The 21,724-nt window shown below is 33.7% G+C and overlaps 2 protein-coding genes across 5 annotated transcripts in view; both read right to left on the bottom strand.

Moving 5' to 3' along the window:
* Positions 1-7,731: 7,731 nt before the first annotated feature.
* The window catches only part of LOC131200874 (retinol-binding protein 1-like), a 33,502-nt gene continuing 19,509 nt past the window's right edge, over positions 7,732-21,724 (bottom strand). Inside the window, exons 4-5 of the mRNA XM_058188233.1 lie at positions 15,438-15,539; positions 7,732-7,868 (exon numbers count right to left, since the gene is read on the bottom strand). Of these exons, the coding sequence (XP_058044216.1) occupies positions 7,815-7,868; positions 15,438-15,539 (156 nt within the window). The 3' untranslated portion in view covers positions 7,732-7,814. The remainder of the gene's footprint in view (positions 7,869-15,437; positions 15,540-21,724) is intronic.
* The window catches only part of NMNAT3 (nicotinamide nucleotide adenylyltransferase 3), a 77,298-nt gene continuing 63,414 nt past the window's right edge, over positions 7,841-21,724 (bottom strand). The window contains exons 5-6 of one of the 4 annotated variants that reach the window (XR_009155719.1): positions 15,438-15,539; positions 7,841-7,868 (exon numbers count right to left, since the gene is read on the bottom strand). Coding sequence is in view for 1 of the 4 variants with exons in the window: in XM_058188230.1 (XP_058044213.1) it covers positions 15,514-15,539 (26 nt within the window). In the remaining 3 variants the exon portion in view is untranslated. Of the gene's footprint in view, positions 7,869-15,413; positions 15,540-21,724 lie in introns of those variants that run through there. The other 3 variants (XM_058188230.1, XM_058188227.1, XM_058188226.1) reach the window with 3 other exon arrangements.

Here is a 21,724-nt window from a genome sequence, read left to right on the forward strand (position 1 = left end):
TCCTCTTAGAAATGAATACAGAACAAAGCTTCAAAACACTCCTCTATATTAGATGTCTCCTTGTCTATTTAACAATAATTTCCCAAAGAGATTTCAAGATTTTGTTTTACTACTGTAACCTGAAAATTCAGTGCTTTCTCAGCATTGTTACCCTTAATATCAAATATAGTTACTATCACCTATAATTTTTATTTCCTCATTGTTCAATTGTTGTTATATTTTCTGAATGCCTGGAGAGATTGTTAAATGTGGGATCCAGCTGATCTGCAGACATGAAAGAGGATACTGGTTGTTTTTTTTAATGCAGTGGTGCCTAAACACTTTTGAGAGACCATGATGACACTTGTGTTCTTATGGATCAATATTATAATCAATTGTATGTCTCAGATCCATTCCCTTATACTTTCATTAACTCCTATACACTGAAGGCTATCTTTAAGGATTGTCTTCCCACCTGCTGAAGCTCACATCTCTACACAGTGCCCATAGCAATACTTGGAATCTCCTGATTGTACCATTCTATCTCATGCCTGGAGGCTGTGACAGTCTGGATGGGGGACAAAAGGCTTCAGATGAACTCTGGCAAGGTTGAGTAGCTCTGTGTGTAAGGGTTCCAAGAACTGATCCCTTTCAAAACAGAACTCCAATGCAGATTCTCAATGGAGACATCATCTTGGCATCAACTGGTGGAACACCAACTCTGAGCTTTCCACCTAGATAAAAGCAAAAGTTTCACTTTCTCACAAATCATATTATCCAATCCAGGCACTGGCTGGTTACTTGGCAAGTCCTCCCTCCACCTCCAGCCAGCCAGCAGTTGGAATGTTTTCCTTAACTCTACTAATGAACTTTGTGCAGCATAGCCCATTCTTCCTGTCTGGCTGCTGCTTCTGCTTACCAAAATGACTGAATGTTACAGACAGTCTAGCAAAAATTGATATCAACTAAAAGATACTGTATATACCTTCAAAGTCTTGGATAGGGCTGCAGTTCACTGACAGAACATTTGCTTTTAATGCAAAGTGCCAGCTTCAATTGCTCATATTTCTATACACGGTTAAGATGGTCCAATGGTTTGACTTGAGGTATGGCAAATACTTTTATTCTATGGACAGAAAACTTCAAGTCAAGGAGGTGACTTGATTGCTTTCAATGTCAAACATTCTACTATTGGATACTGACACAACAAAACAAGTATGGTATCATCGATGTAAAAATTTCTACTAACAAGGCCAGAGTGTTCAAAAAAATATAAAGTATTTTATTGCAAAGTTTCCGTACAAAAGAATTTTCTTTTGATTATGAGAGTTAAGTTTTTCTTTTTTAAAAAAAATAACAGGCAAGCACACACAAATGAAATTTAAATGTGATCAGAATGTATGGGCAACAAATTATATTCAAAATGAATAAAGTTTCTGCTCTCTTTTTCTGGCCAAAAGCCCTTGTTTTCCAGCACAATTGTCTTTTTTCTTGTCCATTTTTATTTGTTAGTACCTAATTTATATTTCCTGGTATTATATAGTCTTTCCATAATGTCTTTTTCCTCTAGTCAAAAATTCTTCTGTAATAAAACTCAACATATTCAATACCCTATTGGTATTTTGCATATTTCTTTCCTAACCTTGTGGCTTCTAGATGGGAGATAGTATGGCTACCATAATCTCCAATCAAGCAAGTATAAACTAGCTAAAGATACTGGGAATTTTAGATAAATTCACTTGAGAGCTGATGGGAAAAGCGGGTCTAAAGTTTAAACTCGTGGTTGATGCTTATATCAACACAGCTTACATAAGTCTTAACACCAAGTAATTCTAAATTATTCATGAATGCAGGTATTTCTATATCGGTAGTCCTCAACTTACCATCACAACTGAGTCCAAAATTTCTGTTGCTAAGTGAGACATTTGTTAATTTTGACCCATTTTATGACCTTTCTTGTCCCAGTTGTTAAGTGAATCACTGTGGTTGTTAAGTTAGTAACTGGTTGTTGAGTGAATCTGGCTTCCCCCTTGACTTTGCTTGTCACAAAAAAGGACCATGTGACCCCAGGAGACTCAACTGTCATAAGTATGAGTCAGTTGCCAAGTGTCTGAATCTTGATCATGTGACCATGGGAATGCTGCAATGGCCATAAGTGTGAAAAATGGTCATAAGTCACTTTTTTCAGTGCTGTTGTAACATTGAATGGTCAATAAATGAACTGTTGTATTGTAAATCGAGTACTACCTGTAAATTTTGCTTAATTTAAATATAGAAGCTAATTAGAACAGAAAATTCTTTAGGAAAAATGTTCAAGTACAATTAACTAATTGCTAATAATTATTTGGTTCTTTCAGCTTCCATAACAGTCCAAAGGTTCAGCTGTTGCTTTTTCTTCCCCCATTTAACAGGTTGAAAATTTAGGTTGAGAAATGTTCTTTATATCTTATCTATTGCTCACAAATTTCTATTGGATGAAAATAAATTTCATAAAGGGAACATGTGGAACATGTAGCCAATTCTTGGTAATTGCTGCATAACTTTATTTTTATAACATTAAAAAGCCAGATATTACGATCTTCTAAACAGTTTATGCTCAAATATTGGATTTTAATTTTTTGAATGTCATATGTTTAAAAGTAACTTATGAAACATAAAACTTCTCACACCTAAAGCAGTTCATATATGAAAAACCAGTGCTTTTCTTTTAAACAAGTTTTTCCTCCCTTTATTTACTATAATGGTAATCTTACTGTGTCAAATGTCCCCAAGGGAAAAATATTTGGATCTAATTATAGTGGTAACACAATTCCCAACAATTTGTTTTACTTGGCTAGTTGTTAATTTAACTACTTAAGACCTTTTCACAGAAACATAGGATTGACAATTAACAGCCCGATGGGTTCACCACTACACTACACTGGCTCTGCATAATAGATAAAAGAGCTCTAATTTCTTGCAGTGTCTTGAGACTTAAGTAGCAAGTCTATTGTTAAACCCAACACAGTTATACACAGTGGATAAATCCAAATGAAGCTAAGGGTCATTATTGATGAATATTCTTGAATGAACATCTTCATATTACTGAATATAGAAAATGAAGCTGTTGATTACTTGATGCAAATAAAGGCTGTAATCTATCACATGTTGAGAAATAAATTATGGAATATACAGTAAGATACAATAGATTAGTTTCTCTCATTTGTTTCTGATCAAATATAAGAACACACAAGGGATTTTATAGAGTAATGTGTACTGTAAACTAATGTTTGGTAAATTTGATGAGTCTCAGATAAGTATGAAAATCAATATATAATCATAGTTTTAGTCAGCAGTCTCATGCTTGTTAGAACAAAGTAGTGTTGTCCACTACCAGCTTAGTAGTTAGTTTGACTAGAGGTTGCACTGCTAAAAACAGTGCAAAAGAACACAAAATATATTGGTTGGGCTGCAGAATTAGGAGTTACAAGATTTTCCTAAATAGATAGCTTTGTATTGGGGACTGGCTAGTGAAGATGAAATGCTGTCTCACATGAATAGAGAATGAATAATCTTCACAAGATTATTTTTTTATTTTATTTATTTGTCACAACAGTATATATAAGCATAAGCATGAAATAACTATACGATATATAAGCATATATATAAGCATAAGTATCTGTACAGATATGTTTGGACTTAATCAGTTGTCAGTATGTTCCTAATGTTTCTGCTTTCAGAATTTGCAGTTTTCAGTTTTTGCTGTTATATTTTTTCATATTCCAAGTCTTCCATCTGCCTATTTTTTCTCTTTTCAAAATGCAATTCCTCTTATTGTCTCTCTAGACCTGACCTGCCTTTTCTTTGTGTTTGTTCTTTCATATGCTACCCACTTACAAGCAAGTATAAGGCTCATGATTAAATTTAGTAAATCTTAATAACATTTAAATCTATTCAGGCTGCTTATTGAGGCATCTTGTATTGTTTCTTTTAGAGGCTGAGATGATGTTGGTGATCCAAAAAAGCAAACAGCAATCACAGAGTTGGAATAAAAAACATTTCAGTGCAAACAGCCAATGTTCTCAGTGACTTACTTCTTGCTTGGATTACATCAAAAATAGCTTTTAGAAAAACAAATTTTGTGAACAGAATCCTTAAAGAAAAAAAATAATAATGAATACTTAGGTATTCCATTTCTGTTAGTATCAAGGGTCAGTTTCAATGTTAGCCATGATCTATAGCCAAAATTCCTTTGGGATCTGTGATAGTACTGCAGTTAGATTCAGCTGTTCCTTAGGAATAATCTCTTTGCAACTACTGCAAAGTAAATATCAATCAGCTTGGGTCTTCATGGTCCAAGTGAACTTCACTCCTGCCGATGTTTTAGCTAAAGGCTTCTAATTAGTGCTAAATTACAAACTGTATCCAGTACATTAACACAGTGTCAATTAATTAGCATAAGATTAACATACATTTACTTTTCAATGAAATATGATTGCGGAAGAGCAAACTGTTTAGCAAAATTGAAGGCACCTGTGCTTCTTCCTTTCCCTGCCATTGAAGCTTTCTCTCCAGCTTGAGCACAACAGAGGTGCCAATAAAGCTGCAACCTTCACACTAGTGTGGGAGGTGATGTGCATTTTGGCTTAGGACCGGGGTATCTACGAGACCGCCTTCTGCCACCGATAGCCTCCCAACGACCTGTGCGCTCCCACAGAGTGGGCCTGCTTAGGGTGCCGTCGACCAAACAATGTCGGTTGGCGGCCCCCAGAGGGAGAGCCTTCTCTGTGGCAGCACCGGCTCTTTGGAACGAGTTACCTTCGGGGTTACGCCAACTCTCCGACCTCCGAACCTTCAAGCGGGAATTAAAAACTTTATTATTTAATCGTGCGGGACTAGCCTAAATGTATTTTAAATGTATTTTAATTATAGCTTTTAAATTTTAAAGGGTTTTATGTTGGCTTTGACCGTTTTAGCAATCTGGCCAATTAATATATTTGTTTTAAATGTTTTTTAAATCTGTTATTTATATTATGTGTATTTTTGTATTTTTAATATGGCTGTACGCTGCCCTGAGTCCTTCGGGAGAAGGGCGGTATAGAAATTGGATAAATAAATAAATAAATAAATAAATAAATAAATAAATAAATAAATAAATTTTGGAACTCTAAAGACGCCAACAAACTACCCCAACACTAGCCTAGGGGTATCCAACTTGGCAATTTTAAGATGTGTGGACTTCAACTTCCTGAATTTCCTAAATAGCATTCTGGGAATTGAAATCCACAGATCTTCAAGTTGCCAATGTTGGGCATTCCTGCAGCAGCCAAAGAAAATAATGTGTTTTTCCTTCAGAAGAATTGAATGGTCCCAAAGAGATGAAAAGGAGTATAGCAGCTCAGTAAGGCAAAGCACAATAGAAAAAAGATGCAAGAGTTTTACACGCTGGCAGTTAACAACAACAACAAAAAATAAATAAATCTCAGAGAGGAGACTGGGTTTAAGAAAGAAATGTTGATGCATAATAGCAATAGTATAAAGCTAAGTACTGTATATAGGTAATTGTAATAGATAAAATATGTAATGGTGTAAACTTTTTCATGTAATAGTATATTGTAATTGTTATTGTAATAGTATCAGGGGTGTCAAACTCGTGGCCCATGGGCTGGATGCCTCACACACTGGCCACACCCACACCTGGTTTAGCGAAGAGGAAAAAAGTCATGATACATCACATGACAATGCCATGACGACGCGAGTTTGACACCCCTGGTATGAAGATAGAAATAGAATAGATGAAGCCCTCACACACATCACTTTGAAATTGAAAAATAAATCATGGGAGATTCTCCCATATAACAAGAACATTGGACCATAATTCTCAACATAAAGATTTTGGGCTAATCTTCTTGTTATATGGGAGAATCTCCCATTTTTAATTTTTTGTTTATCTTCTGTGGGGAGAGAATAAAATTTGATCAGTGAAGTTACAGAGGATTCTTATTTATTTAATATTTTATTATTTATTAAACAAATTTGTATGTTCTTTTGCTGCCTTTCCATCAAGTGTATTGAGAATGCCTGTTTTAGGAAAGAGGGACTGTAACACTTGGACAGGTAAAATGGAGAAGGGGGGATGAGGAGTTTTAGTACCACTAGCGGAGTAGAAATGATGGCATGAAAGTGTCATTTTCATGAATTTCCGTTTCCAAAGTTTTAAGTCTTTGTATCTTGATCAGTACTTAACAATAACTTGAACGATTTTAATCACTGATGCATCTTACAAGCATGATTAAAAGTGTTCAGAAAACTAATTATAAAATCATGCCATATGACATCATGCCATCTGTATGCTACACTTGGATTTTTAACACAAAAAGAACAATAGCTTGATAGATAGTGTTAGTCCATTACAAACGCTCAGGTTTATTTTTAAACAAACAAATACACATAAGTACTTAGAACAAAGGCATATTTGTATCACATAGAGATGGATATTATTCTAGGATTCAGTCAAAGTAGACTTTTTACATGTTCTTATTGGACAGATCAAAGATGAAAGAGAACAGGTAGTCCTCGACTTACAACAGTTCATTTAGTGACCATTCAAAGTTACAATGGCATTGAAAAATGTGACTTACGACAATTTTTCACACTTTTGACCTTTGCAGCATCAAAATTCAGATGCTTGGCAACTGGTTCATATTTAAGACAATTGCTGTGTCCCAAAACCATGTGATCAACTTTTGCGACCTTCTGATAAAGTCAATGGGTAAGCCAAATTCACTTAACAACTGCAGTGATTCACTTAACAACTGTGGCAAGAACGGGGCGTAACTCAACAGCAGGAATTTTAGGGTCAATTGTAACCATAAGTCGAGGACTATCTGTACTATCTAATTCAAGAATATTTCTGTACAATCCCAAATTGGCAAGAATGAAGATGATTAAATAAACTATATCAATTTGCTTTAAAGGGACTGGGGAATTAAAAAAAGATGCTGCATGAAAATGCCTTTAATGAGTATATTGAGATTGTCGTGTGCAGCACAGGTGTCAAACTTGCGGCATCACATTGTTGTCACGTGACATATTATGTTTTTTCCTTCATGGAGCTGGGATGGGCGTGGCTTGCATGTGACAAATCTGACCCATGGGCCGTCAGTTTGACACCCCTTGTGTACAGTATGTTGACTTTATTCTCAATGACTATGAGTGATAATTTTCTACAGGTAGTTGTCACTTAGTGACCTTTTTGAATAGTGATTATTCAGTTACAACAGTGCTGAAAAAATTGCTTTGTGATCAATGTCCACACAATGTCTCTGTCTCTATTCTCGGTCTCATGTTCACCAATCAGCATCTGTTGTCCTGTGTAAAATCATAAGCCAGGTGGCTTATTAGCACATATGAAACTGTGGCAAAGTATTTATAAAATTGTGTAATTGAGTGAATCTATCTAAGAGAGATTATTTATGGAGAAGAAATCTAACTCTTCCAGAAAAATGAATTGTTTAATCATGGCTGTATGCCCATGATTTCAAGCTAAATCAAATCTGAATTGGTTTCACAGTTGAATTCCTTGCGGACAGTTCTAGTATGTATTTAAATTTAGTATCTATCATATCAAATGTTATAATCGACAGAACATATATGTTCAAATGCAGTAGGTTTCATCAATGTTAATGTGATTTTATATAATACATCTAATTTGAGAAAATTAGATGTAAGTTCATGTTGGCCATGCCTTCTTTTCTAAGTGTTATTGGAAAATATTTGTGCACCACAGCATCTGTAGAGTTGGCAGCAGGCTCATTCATTTTGTCCAAGCTTCTTGATCCCTGTGGTTAGGCTTATCACTGTACCTTCTTAAATACTTGCTTACACTTGACACCACAAGCTCTCATTTCCTGAAAAAGGAAGGTCATTTTTAACTGCTATTTAGTCAGATCTATTATTTCTCATGCAAAACCTTTACTGTCTAAAAAAGAAGCATTTGCAATTAAACTCAAAGATTAAAACAGAGAGAATTTCAGCTTAATCTTAAAAATTCATTGTATGACATTTCTTGAGGGGTCCTTGTTTGCTCTTTGAGCTTGGTTGTTTTCTTGCAGATGTTTCATTACCTAATCTATGGTGCTAGTAGTGACTACTAGTTCTAGTAATAACTATTAGCATTTGCTTTCTTGCAGAAGTTTCTAGCACTGATGATTACTAGTACTTGCTTTCTTGGAGAAGTTTTATTGGGCAATACAACTTCTCCAAGAGAGCAACCAAGTTCAGAGACGCACCAAACAACCCTCATTTCACCCCTGAGCTACAAATATTCTCCTTTATTGTATGACATTTCTTGTTTCAATCCAACTCACCTTTCAGGATTGCTGTGAAGATATAATGATTTTGTAAAAAGAATGATATATACTGGCTTAAATTCTTTCTTTCCCAAACATAGACATTTGATATACAAGTTTTAAGTATTTCAACTAGACACCATCTATTAAATGCCCTTGTGTACAGCAATGGATTCAATTTTGCTGGATTATATACTATTACTGGAAAAGCATTTTGTAACATAGAATCCCTTTTGAAATATCAAAAGCTTTTTTTTTGGTTGAGATTTTAGAATTCCGTATTTACATTTAACATCAGCAGTCTATAGCTGCAATGAGGCTTAAACAAAAAAGTATCCAGGGACAAAGCATCAATAATACTTTATAAACTATAGTGAAGCAGACTTGTAGGTTAAGCACCTGTGTGCATTTGCAGCAGTGAGGAGGGCAGAATATTTGACCATTTCTTGTCTTGATACTTTAAGTTACCGTGTTTCCCCAAAAATAAGACCCTGTCTTATAATTTTTTGAACCCTGAAATAAGCACTTGGCCTTATTGCCATGTGCTCAAAAGCCCAATTGGGCTATTATCAGGGGATGTCTTATTTTGGGAGAAACAGGGTAGTTGACTGTACATCAAAATAATCCTTAACAAATAATTACAAGTATCCGATTGTATTGCCAGCGTGATTATGTATAGTACTGAGTGGATTGAAATAGCAGCATCCAGCTTCAGTTATAATGTCTTGAAAGTAAATTCACTGGTAGGAGGATGTCATTCAAGAAAGAGGATTTTAGAATCCAGTCTTTGCATAATGAATGGGTATCTTGTCACACCAAGGATGTGCCTTTAAGTTGTGATGGTTATTATATGTGGGGTTTGGACTATAGGATGAAAATAGTAGACATTACACACTGTTCAGTTAGGTAGTTCTTGCAGGAAAGAGTAACAAGATGTTGGATGTTCCATTTATGTTGTAAAGCACTTGGTTTAAACCAGGATGCCACAATTGATTTGTCAGTAATGATATTTTTCCTATACACAGCGCTGAATAAGGGAGAGTTGAATAGCTTCAGTGCATTAATGAGACAGTAGAAATGTTTCAGATTTATGAATTATTGGAATACTATAGACAAGGCAGATCTGGAAAAAGTGGACATGCTGCACTTGAACCAGGTATGTACAAGGCATTTTATGGGCACATAAAATGAAAAATGGGAAAGAACAGTTTTTAAATTGATTCCAAGAAACAGTTGGCAGGATGGAAAGAGTTAATTCTGGAAAAATTATTCCCAGAAGAAGAGAATGATTTGTTGTGGTAAATGTTCAGAGGAATCACTGCAGTCAAGGTCAAATTTGAGATGAAGTGTGTCACAGGAAATCTAAAAGGGAGAGTTGATGTAGGTCCTTATATGCCAATGCTAGGATTTTCCAAGCTAAAATGAAAGATTTGAAGTCCAAGAGCATAGATACAGATCTTTTAGAAATCTTGTGGAATGGAAATAACTTTGAAGAGAAAGAAGGTTTAACTTTGCTGAAAAGAAACCAGCATGGCTTTTGTAAAGCTAAAACTAGTCTCACTAAGCTACATTTTTCTGATGGTGTCAACAAGCCTGTAAATCCAATAGATGCTGTATGTTTAGATTTTCAAAAAACAGAGCCTTTGATAATTCTGTTATCAAAGGCTCTTGGAAAAAACCCAGGCATTGGATAAGAGCACAGGTGGCCTCATGGTTCAGAAAATATATTAAAGTAGAAATAAATAGATAGCTTTCCTTTTAAATTGTCTGTTTGGAATCACCCACTGTGACCTCCTGTACCTGCTAGGAATGGAAGTTTTCCATTTGTATCCCATTTTCCATGGAATGAATACTATGGAATAAATTAACCTTGTTTGTTTAAGATGATAAAATAAAAATAAGTTTGTGAAATAACTTCATCAGATTAAATAAATTGGCTTCAAAATGGCAAATGTAGTTCTGGGTAAACAAATGCACCTTAGCACAAATAATAATAATAATAACTAGGACAGATTTCTAGGCCCCTAGCTAGAACTTGAATGACCCAAGAACACCAGGCTAAAATGTGATTCTTTTTACTTACTTTTCAAACTATATTATTCAATGATGATGATGATCACTTCAGAAGATTCAGAATTTCCTCTTATACATTAATTTAATCTGAGTTGGTGCTGATGGATTCTGGGAATTACAGTAAACCTGATAAAAAGTTAGCTCAGGGTACAATTGCTATAAAGAAAGGCAAATTCCATGCTTAGCTTTATTAGGAAGGGAACTAAAAAGAGAACTGCAAATATAATAATCTCCTTGTATAAATTCATAATGAGATTGCCTTTGGACCAATGTATATAGTTCTGGTCACAAACCTTATAAATTTTGCATCAGAGACTAGAAAAGAGAGCAATCAAAATAATTAGGGGACTGGAGCAACTTCTTTTGATGAATGACTGTGGCAACAGAGTCTTTTTAGGTAGAAATGTGAGAAGTAATGGGACGAGGAGAAGCATCGTAAAATCACGCATTGCATCACTATGTTAATATACTGTAGATATATGTTTTTCTTCCCTCTCAGAAGATTAGAACTGAAATGTAGTACAAGGACATTCAAGATAAACAGAAGCAAATCTCATTTTTTCTCATAACACAAGAATTGGGGAATTCACTGTGCCAGCAGTTATAGCAATGGAAGCTCATTAGGATGTTTTAAAAAGGAGATCAGAGATATTTATGGAGAACTAGCATATCAGTGGCTTCTAATTTTGATGACTGTTTACTACCTCTTGAATCACGGTACTGTGCCTTAAATACTTGTTGCTAGAAGCAACAGTGGGAAGGATTATTGCTGTAGAGCCAAGGTTTCTGAACTTCTGAAATGCATCCGTGACCTAGAGAGCTAGATTGGATGGGCTTATACTCTAATTCAGCAGGATGCTTTTCATGTCATTTTCTCATGTCTTTGATTTAACACAAAATATCAGACTTGAATTTCTATAGGAGAGACTTTAGACAATGGTACCAATATATTTTAAGAGATAAATTACCTGGATGCTCTGAACATAATTTTCTCAGTCAAAATTGGAGCTTTTGATATAACTTCTCAGAAAATAAAAACATTTCTGGGGTGAAGGACTTAAAGGGAATATGTGATCTGAATGGAATTTGAGCAGGAAGGAGAGGAGCACTTTGGATTTAAAAATGGGTCCGATAGAATGGAATTAGTTCAACAAAATAAAAAAAAATAGAATGCCATGTACTGTTCTCTTTTGTATCAAATGAATTCAGCTACAAAATAAATACATTTGGAATGTAAGCAGTGGTGGGATTCAAGTAATTTAACAACCGGTTCTCTGCCCTAGTGATTTCTTCCAACAACCAGTTTGCCAAATTGCTCAGAAAGTTAACAACCGGTTCTCCTGAAGTGGTGCTAACTGGCTGAATCCCACCACTGGATGGATGTAAGACACTGTGACAGGAAGAGCATTACATAAAAGACCACCTATAGAAGAGAAAAAGTCATTTAATTAAAAGAAGTTATGAATAACCATACTTGACAAGAACAGAGAAATGAGATCTAGAATGCTACAGAAATTAACCTAAGAAAAATGTGTGCATTAATTGACTTGAAAATGCTGACTTGAAACTGAGCTGTCTGGAAATAATCACGAACAAATCTCTGAAGCTTATGGCAGATCATTTAATAGACATTGCAAAAGGATTAATTAACATTTGGAAAAGTGTCTGGCATTCAAGAGGACATAAAATATTATTAGTGAAGCTTCATGGAATAATTCTTGTGTCAACTAGTTGTTTTGCACATAAAAGATTTTTCAAAAATACAAAATTGTGTAGAGCAGACATTAAAATATATTAATAAAACAACATTCACATATTTGAAAGGTAGAAAGAAAGAAAAATAAACATTTCAGAATGTTTTAAGTTTAGAGAAGTGATAATGCAAGCCTTATAGGCATAATGAAAATACAACCCAAAGCAGTTTAAGATATAGGAGAGGTTACAGATAGGACAAGTCCCAGTTATATAGGGATTCTCAAATTTATTTGGTTATGGTAAAGCATGAAAAGCCGAAATTTGGCTATTTAAAGGATGATATTCTCTATTCTGAGCTACTAGAGATTTAAGAACTGTTGTCCTTTTCTCCATCCCAACACATCATAATGACATTCACACTGGAAAATGGAATGGCTGCCCCATGGAGGCATGGCTTGCTAACATTTTGGTGCCAGATTAACGTGTTACTTGTTATTTTTGGACTTGTTATTTTTTTTAAATATGAAGTCTCTTCATATTTGAGGTTTTAGCATCTTCCTCTCTGTTGGCTTAAAGATTCAGCTACCAATCCAATTTAGATACCTAAAGGTTCACCTGTATGCTTACACTTGTATTATCCTGGCCTAATAAGGAAATGCATTTTATAGGCACCGAGTTCTGAGAGTTAATTTTGTAAGCTTTTGTGGGGAAGAGAGCTTTCAACACTATAAAGAACTACTTGAGAAAGAAATGATAAAGTTTATTAGGTGCTAGTAGCTAGATTGTCAGAGATAATGGCTGAAAAGAAAATCATGCTTTCAAAAGTGAATTGCTCACTTTCATTTCCAAAGCTATAAATAATTTTAATCTTAAGGGAAAAAAAGGAACCTTAAAAAGAACAGCTGCTCTTCCTACATTATGCACACATTGTTTATGATGTGCTGTTTAGGGTATAAAAATAACCCCAATTCAAATTTTCTTGATACCGCAAGTGGTGTTAGGAATGTTCCTATTACATGCTTTGACTGATACAGAAAGATTGATACAGCAAGGAAAAAATGATAGTTTAATAGAATGCCTTTTTCTATTTAGAAAAATGCTGTTTATGAAAGAATATAGTAAATTTTCAGACATCCATCAGTGCTTAATTATTCTGGAGATCAGGAGTATGAAGTTCAAGCAAGATATTGATTACTGCATTTAGTAAATAAAGGAAAAGGATAGGAAAGAGAAAAGAAAAAGATATACATTTTAAATAATTTCATATCTGGATTACTGGGGTGAAAAACTAAAAATGGCTCCTCTAAAAGAGTTGATGGTTGTGAGCTACTCATGGAGAGGACTTGAAATCACACAAGTGCTCTCAAGATGGCACTTTCTCACTGGCTTAAAGAAAGTTCATATTTGTTTGAATGGGGCCAGTGTCTTTATAGACACTGGATTTACATACTTCCTTTTCTAATCATTTTTGGAAATTGCTTGTTAATAGCTTTTCAGCTATTATGAAAATGCAGATTGATAAATTTCGGACAGCACTGGGGAGTTTCCTTCAATAGCAAAAGAATTGCTTCAAAAAGCAAAAGAAGTTTTAAATTTAAGGGCTTTAGATAAATATTACTTTGATGGAAAAAAATAGAATAACACTAAAAGAAGGGTTTTCCTGGCAATTGTAATGTCACCAGTTAATTCTTTCAATTTAGAAGTGCCTTGGTAGGTGCTTCTGACACAAATGTAGTAATAGTAGGTTTTTAAATTTTGGAATAAACAGGAAAATGGTGATTGCAACATTGAATTTAGAAAGTTACAAACAGAATAGGGATTCAGATGGATTTGAAATAAGATTCAAATCCAAAATGTGATTTTGGATCTGTGGCAAAAATGCTATGGTTTGAATCTTTTTTATTTTTTATTTAAAGAACCATATTAGGGTGGAACTTTAAAGGTTAGACCCCTAGGTAAAGGAATCCCTGTGGATTTTACTTTGCTAATCATTGCCGACTATGTGGGATGGTACTCATCTCCATTTCAAAACCATTGAGCCAGTGATGTTCAAAGACATTTCCATGGTCATTTGGCCAGCATAATGTTATAGAGCAAAGTTACCTTCCCACCTTAATCTTTCTTATTTATCTACTTATGTGTTCATACCAATGGTGGATTTCTACCGGTTCACCCTGGTTCAGGCAAACTGGTAGTGGTGGCAGCAGGAGGCTCTACCCCCCCCCCCCGATATCATCATGGGTGCTCTGCGCATGTGCAGAAATGCTACGCGCATGTGAAGCGAGCACATGCTCGCGTACACTTCTGGTTACAAGCCGGTAGTGAAGGTAAGTAGAACCCACAAAAGTTCATACTTTTGAACTGCTAGGTTGGCAGGATCTGGGGCGAGGACGGGAGCTCACCCCATTGCATGCATTCAGGTCTTGAATCTGGGTGCCAGTCAACAAGCCCAGGGTCTTAACAACTGACCCTTTTAGAAACTAGAAAGAGAACCAGAAAAAACTAAAGATTACAATTAAAGAAGAATCCTTACATTTGACTTACTAATACGGAATGGAGCAAAATACTTTAATATTTGATGTACTGAAGGGTATTTTTGAACAATGAACCCAGAAATTAATTTTAAAAGACACTCAAAGAGATTCATTAGAGATAGACCAAGTTTGACAGATGTTATGGAACAAGTTTTACTGGATAAAACAAAAACTGATCTGAAAGTGGATATAAAAATGATAGGTTACAAGAATGATATGGAAAAAGTTGCTATATTATAATACAAAACAAAATCAGGATATTAATACTAATTAAAAGGGATATAGAAGTACCAGATCAAAAGAGTGACCTGAATAACTTTCCTATATTGGATTTACAAAAGAGATTTCTAAAAGGTTCAAAGACTTTTGAGAGAAGAGGAAAGAAAAAATGAAATCAAGTTCTAAGACATTATTTGAAGTTTTTATTTACATTGTTTTTAATTTCTTGATTGTTTTTTCAAATTGTTATTTCAACATTGTTAAAAATAAAAGGAAATAGTATAAAGGCTTATTTGATCAAGGTTAAATTCGATGTTAAATATATCAGGACTGACTAACAATGAGGCTTTAAGCATTTGTTTATAGATAAAAGATGACATATCAGAAGAAGATATTTGTCATTTGTTGTGTTTGAAGGGAATTGATAAATTACTAAAATTACTTATTTATGCTTGTTATGATGAAAAAGGAAGTAATTCCTTTAATTTTTTTCTTTACTATATTTTTATTTTCTTTCTTTTCTATTTTTTCTATTTTTTCTTTCTTAGTTTTTAGCTTTAATGGTAATGTTTAGTAACGTTATAAAAAACAATAATAACATCCTTACTAAGTGCATTTCATTTCCTTCAATCCATTGGTTCCAACCACGGTCCTCTTTTTCTCCTTTCTGCACACATAGAAGTTTATCTCCATCCCACGTCACACAAGTCTAATAAAAAAAAACATCCAATTCACCAACCAACAAAAATAAACAGTAATATATACTATTTTCACCCTTTCTTAAATACCTTTAAGAAATAAAATTCAATATTTAATTTTAGGAGTTAGAGTATCTTTAATAAAGATTATAATAAAAATGAAAAACATTTTCCCAACAGGATTATTATTCTAGGATATATAAACTCCTTTTAATCCCATAAAAAATAAAAATAAATAGTTTAAAAGTCTTTTAAATTCTATGCCAGAGGTTCAACTCAAACGTTTCTTAAGGCCAAAAAGGCAATATATGATAACTTTATTACAATTTTTTTGTATGAGGAAAAACATTAAAAAGTCAGGGTCTCTCTCTCTCTTTCCTTCTCCCTCCCTCCTCTCCTCTATCTCCATTTCCTCCCTCTCTCTCTCTAAGCAGGGGGCATAATAAATCTAATTTGTTCTGCATCTTTGTCTAATTAAAGTTAATTAAGGACCAATTAATAAGGAAAACCATTCAGTTTTGATCATTCAAATTAGATATTATTGAGTATAACTTTTAATACTTTTTTTATATACATGGAACACCTCCGTTACTTAAAAATGATTAAAAAAAATAAGACTTGGTAAATTGTTATTTTCTGGATAAAATCTTTAGCTTATTTGACAGAGTGAATGAGAAACAGGCAGGCAATGGGAGATGGTTTCTTGAGTATCTGAAATATAATTTAGTCTAAGTAGTTAAAAATCATTTAAATTAAATTAAAATTAAAATACTTGATAATATGTCATTTCAGCTCCATTAAAATTACAAATTGATAATAACTTTGGGGAATATTCAGAACCTGTACTTATGTGTTTTCAGGCTCATACAACTGCAGTAATCCAAGATTATTTCAAAATGTTGACAAGTATGTGGTGTTGTCATACTATACATTCCACCTTTTTATACTACATTTGTATTTCAAATTGTCACAACTACAGAAGTCACGGATTTTGCATAATAATTTCATGAAACATGTTCACATATGTGCACTACAAGTTATACAAATATCTCTGGCAAAAGACTTTCTTAAAAACAACAACACATTTTAGAAAATATTTCTCTGCATCCTCTAAAATAAATCTAAATTAAGGTTACACAATGCAGGTATCCTTGACCATGGAAACTAGATAAAAAAATGCTTGAGTGTCAAGAATTTGATATACATTATTCTGAAATTTTTGAAATAGTATCATGGAATATATGTGAAAAAACAAACGGCATGTTACATTCATAAACTAATTTTACATTTTAGTTTATGCTACTACAGGTAGTCTTTGACGTACGACCACAATTGAGTCGAAAATTTATGTTGCTGAGTGAGAAATTTGTTAAGTGAGTTTTGTCCATTTTACAACTTTTCTTGTCACATTTGTTAACCAAATCACCACAGTTATGAAATTAATCACAAGTTGTTAAGTAAATCTAATTTCCCTATTGACTTTGCTTGTCACAAGGTCGCAAAAAGGGACTCACATGACCTTGGGACACTGCAACCATCATAAATGTGATTCAGTTGTCAAGCATCCGAATATAAATCACGTGACCATGAGGATGCTGCAACCGTTCTAAGTGTGAAAAATGGTTTTTCACTTTTTTCAGTGCAGTTGTAATTTCTAATGGTCACTAGATGAACTATTGTAAGTCAAGGACTAACTGTATATGAAGAAGCTATTTCATTTTAGCATATACTGTATGTCCTAGATGAAGTGAACATGGCATGGGACATGAAAGGTGACTGCTTAGTTTAGAAAGTTTGAAGAGGTGACATTTGCACATTTACTAGTAATCTTCAGTGTTTTAAAACTCTGAAGTAGTATTCTCTATAGTAAACATAAAAGAGTCAGAACAATCAACAGCATATTTGTTTTCATCTAGATTACCTAAATTATTATTTCCATATCAGGTGATAATAGAATTTGCACATAAATGATCTTATAGTGAATTATTCTATCAGTCCATTTTAACTATTATTAGATAAAGTAATTATGATGAAAAAAGAGTTTTCCTTCAGTGGAGAGTTCCCTTATATGTTAGGATGGATTACTTTATGAAATTACCAAAATAATCCATATGATAATCTGAGGGCCATAAAAGTATATCTTGATGCATTTTTAAAAGAGGAATAAAAGGAACCCAATTTGCAATTTTGTTGCAGACCAATGCCAATTAAATACATCAATCTCTGTTTTCAAAGATTGTTTTTCACACATTCAATTGACAGTCATCAACTAGCAAATTATTTCATGAAAATGAGGAATATTTTAGCTAAGTATTTATATTTTAAAGACAGTAGTGGTGTTCTCTTTCCATGTTGATATCTTAACTACAAGCCAAATTAATCTTTTATAATGTTATTCTGGAGCTATTAAGAATTAAAGAGATGGAAAAGTGTTATATCTTCTTTTATTAGGCTGATGAGGAAATTAGTTTAAATGTATGATGTTTAAATTAAATTTGGTTTTAATCTTTTTGCAAAAGTGCATTTGAAAACAATGATCCCAAAAGTGGAAAAAATAATTTATTTTTATTTTCAAGTTGCTATATGTAAAATAAAAATAAAATAACATTACATCAACAGTCCCTAACTCCATTTGAGTTGATTAATTTAGTCTAGGTACTAGAATATTATCTGATCACTCCCCCCTTTTTTTGACTGATGCTATTTCTGAAAATGAGTTTAACTCCTTGTGTACATGTAATAATATATCTTTTAGAAAGTCACATAGCACAGATTTAGAACAGTAAATCCATGGTAGAAAGCCCTTTTATTTTACATAAAGGAAATTAGAGGGAGAGGGAGGGATATGTATGTATGTATGTATGTATGTATGTATGTATGTATGTATATACAGTGGTGGGATTCAGCCAGTTTGCACCACTTCGGGAGAACCGGTTGTTAACTTTCTGAGCAGTTTGGTAAATAGGTTGTTTATATATATAGAGAGAGAGAGTTTGGTAAATAGGTTGTTTATATATAGAAGTGGTGGGATTCAGCCAGTTTGCACCACTTCGGGAGAACCGGTTGTTAACTTTCTGAGCAGTTTGGTAAATAGGTTGTTTATATATATATAGAGAGAAATAGTTTGGTAAATAGGTTGTTTATATATATATATATATATATATATATATAGAGAGAGAGAGAGAGAGAGAGAGAGAGAGAGAGAAATTGATTTAAACAATGTCTGTTTAATGTATGGATTTCTGAGAAATGTGTATGCTAGACATTATCTACAAAGCTAACTGAAGCTATTTTCATTGAAATTAGTAGGGATTACAAAAATGAAATTTAGACAAAGTAAGACATAAGTTGTACCTGCCCAATGCTTCAAAACAAACACATACAGTAACAGCCCTTGTGTCAGTGGATCAGTCAAAAAGAAGACTTTCCACCAGCAGAGGGAACCCTCATCCAGTGTTTGCAAACTGAATAGAGCACCACCAGCTGACCTTAAAAACTACAATAATTTTGATGGTTCCGTTTCATTAGTTGTTCCTGTTTAACAATTTAATATGACTTTGGAAAAACAGAAATTCTAACCTATGATACATTTTATTTCTGTCAATACTATGTTGTTTTTATTCTGTTAATACCATGTTGTTTATGTTGTTTTTGGGTAGTCCCAATATAATATAACACCATTCTAAATACCGTGGGATCAATGCCACCAAGTTCCAACAGTGGACAATTTCTGTTCACTTCATTGAGGGTACAAAACTCCAGCCTAAGATATGCTTCCAAAATAAAAGAATATTATTTTAATTATTCAATAATTTTGTTTCAAACATAAAATCAGATGATGTCTTCAATTTGTAGTCTCTCTGTATAGGATCCCACATATTTCCCACATTTTTTTTTAAATCTGTGAAGAAAAGGTACACAATGTGTTTTGACAATTCATAAATAATTCATTTATAATATTCAACCCTCAGTCCTAAGCATTTTTGTTCAACCAGCAGTTGTTTGAAGGTGAGATTTTCCTACTAAAGATTCCATGCTGTCTTCTCCTTAAGCCTTAAATTGTCACTGCTGAATTATCTCCTTTAGAAAAGAGCTCTCATAGAATTGGCATAGGGTTAGGGTAAAAAAAAAAATTAAGCTGAATGGAGTTTGATTGCTTTTTTTATTCTGGCTTGTCACTTATTTCCAATGTTCCTATAAATCACAAAAATGTTAGCTTCTATTTTGTCCAAGTGACTAGTCAACCTAGATTCTTCTTGCATTGGCATATGTTCATAGAGAACAAAGGACAAACGATATTTTATACATACCCAACTATTACATACATACATACATACATACATACATATATATATAGTTATAAATGTCTGAGAGAGATGACTTTTCTCCATACAGTTTTTCATAGCAAACTTTTTTTGTTTACATACTTCCATATGTTCAGGGACTGTGTTTAGTATGATATTCTGGTAAATACAAATTTTCATTGCACGAGACTACATATACAAGAGTTCAGAAAAGTACACCTCGAGTAATCATTATCATTGATAACTTTACCATATGTAGATTAATAAAAATAGTTATGTGCTTGTGTTTGTAGTGCTTTGCTAATATCATAAATTCAGTGTATCGTGGTTACACTCCTAATCATACATTCTTTTTTGGTATCCATGGGGTTGTTTCACAATATAGTTTTAGAATTGAAATATAGACCAATTCTCCGCAAGTTTGTGGAGCAGTTTATGTCACATCCTCTGATTGTACCTTTGTATTACTTTCTGCACATTCTATGGTATTGTTATTTGCTTTTTCCCCATTTATAGTCCTGCCTTCATAGGAATGTGAGAAATCAAGTGTTCTCCTGGCCCTTAATTCTTTCCAAACCCATTCCTTAAAATGCATGTAAAGCAATCATAGCTGTGTCGGCCCATTTTAAAATAAATGTAATTCTATTACTGGCAAACAATAAGCTGAGCAAATGACACAACAGAAAGTAAAAGTGTTGTAGTTACAGTATCTAAACTCTTCCTTAGACATGAAAGCAGTAAACAGCGGTGGGTATCACATACTGTAATAACAGGTTTGTCCAGAATTGAAAATGTGAGCATGTGCACGACATCGAAAAAATGGCGATTATATAGGACATGATAGTGCCAGGGCCCGAACCGGTCCAAACCGGCAGCAGCCCACCTCTGGCATCTAAATTAAGAAAAGGGGAAATATTAGGAAATAAAAGCAAATATGCAAAAACCTCTGCTGTAGAACTCCAAAGGTTCAATCATTTTGGTTGAGCTTATTAATGGTGTTGTTCAGCTACAAAGTTTGTATTTTCAAGGTAATCTGGCTAAAACACTGAGCTTGTTGAACAAAAAGATTGGCAGTTTGGTGGTTCGAATCCCTAGTACAGGTCTCCTGCATGAGCAGAGGGTTGGACTAGATGACCTCCAAGGTACCTTCCAACTCTGTTACTATTAAGTAACTCCACTCACAGCTGTGTACAATGTAAATATAAAAAGTAAAATACATGCTTTGTACATTGTAATTTAAGTATGAAAAAGGAAGCCATTTGAAATCAAGCCATTTTCAATGTCCCAAATATATTGAAAAAGTAATGTAATATTTTGATTTAAGCATATTAAGTAATTCATAAACTTTGGCATTTATGATTAAGCACAGTTAAACAAAAGTTACTTCCTTTATTTTACAATGAACATTTCAAGAAACTATAATCAGAAACAAGTCTTTTGGGATATATTCTAAGAGAGTAAAACTAATACTTAAAGAACTTCATTATTTTTGGTTAACTAGAATTTTGTTGTTGCTTAGAAACTCCTAGCCAGAAGATGTACATTTTCTTTATTTAGCTTCATAACTTCTAGAATTAATGTTGCTTCCATTTCCAATTGGGCATGAAACATTCTAAATCTGCCTTGCTGTCTTTCATCTCTTAAAATAAACATTGCTTTTAAAAATTATGATTGTAAGTATTTCCCACAGCACCCAGCATTGAGAATAGAGAGTAAAAACTGTCTACGAGGGAAAAAATATAGGCAAGGATAGCTAAATACACAGCATGTTCATAGAATTCCCTAGAAAATGACACGTAGTTTACCCTGGAGATAGTACCTGCCTTGAAAACTGCCAAACTTGAATCATTTCTGAACCTGAAGTGTATAGGTTCTCCTTTTGTTAGAGCATG

Source organism: Ahaetulla prasina, chromosome 6 (assembly GCF_028640845.1).
Source record: "Ahaetulla prasina isolate Xishuangbanna chromosome 6, ASM2864084v1, whole genome shotgun sequence".
NCBI classification, from domain to species: domain Eukaryota; kingdom Metazoa; phylum Chordata; class Lepidosauria; order Squamata; family Colubridae; genus Ahaetulla; species Ahaetulla prasina.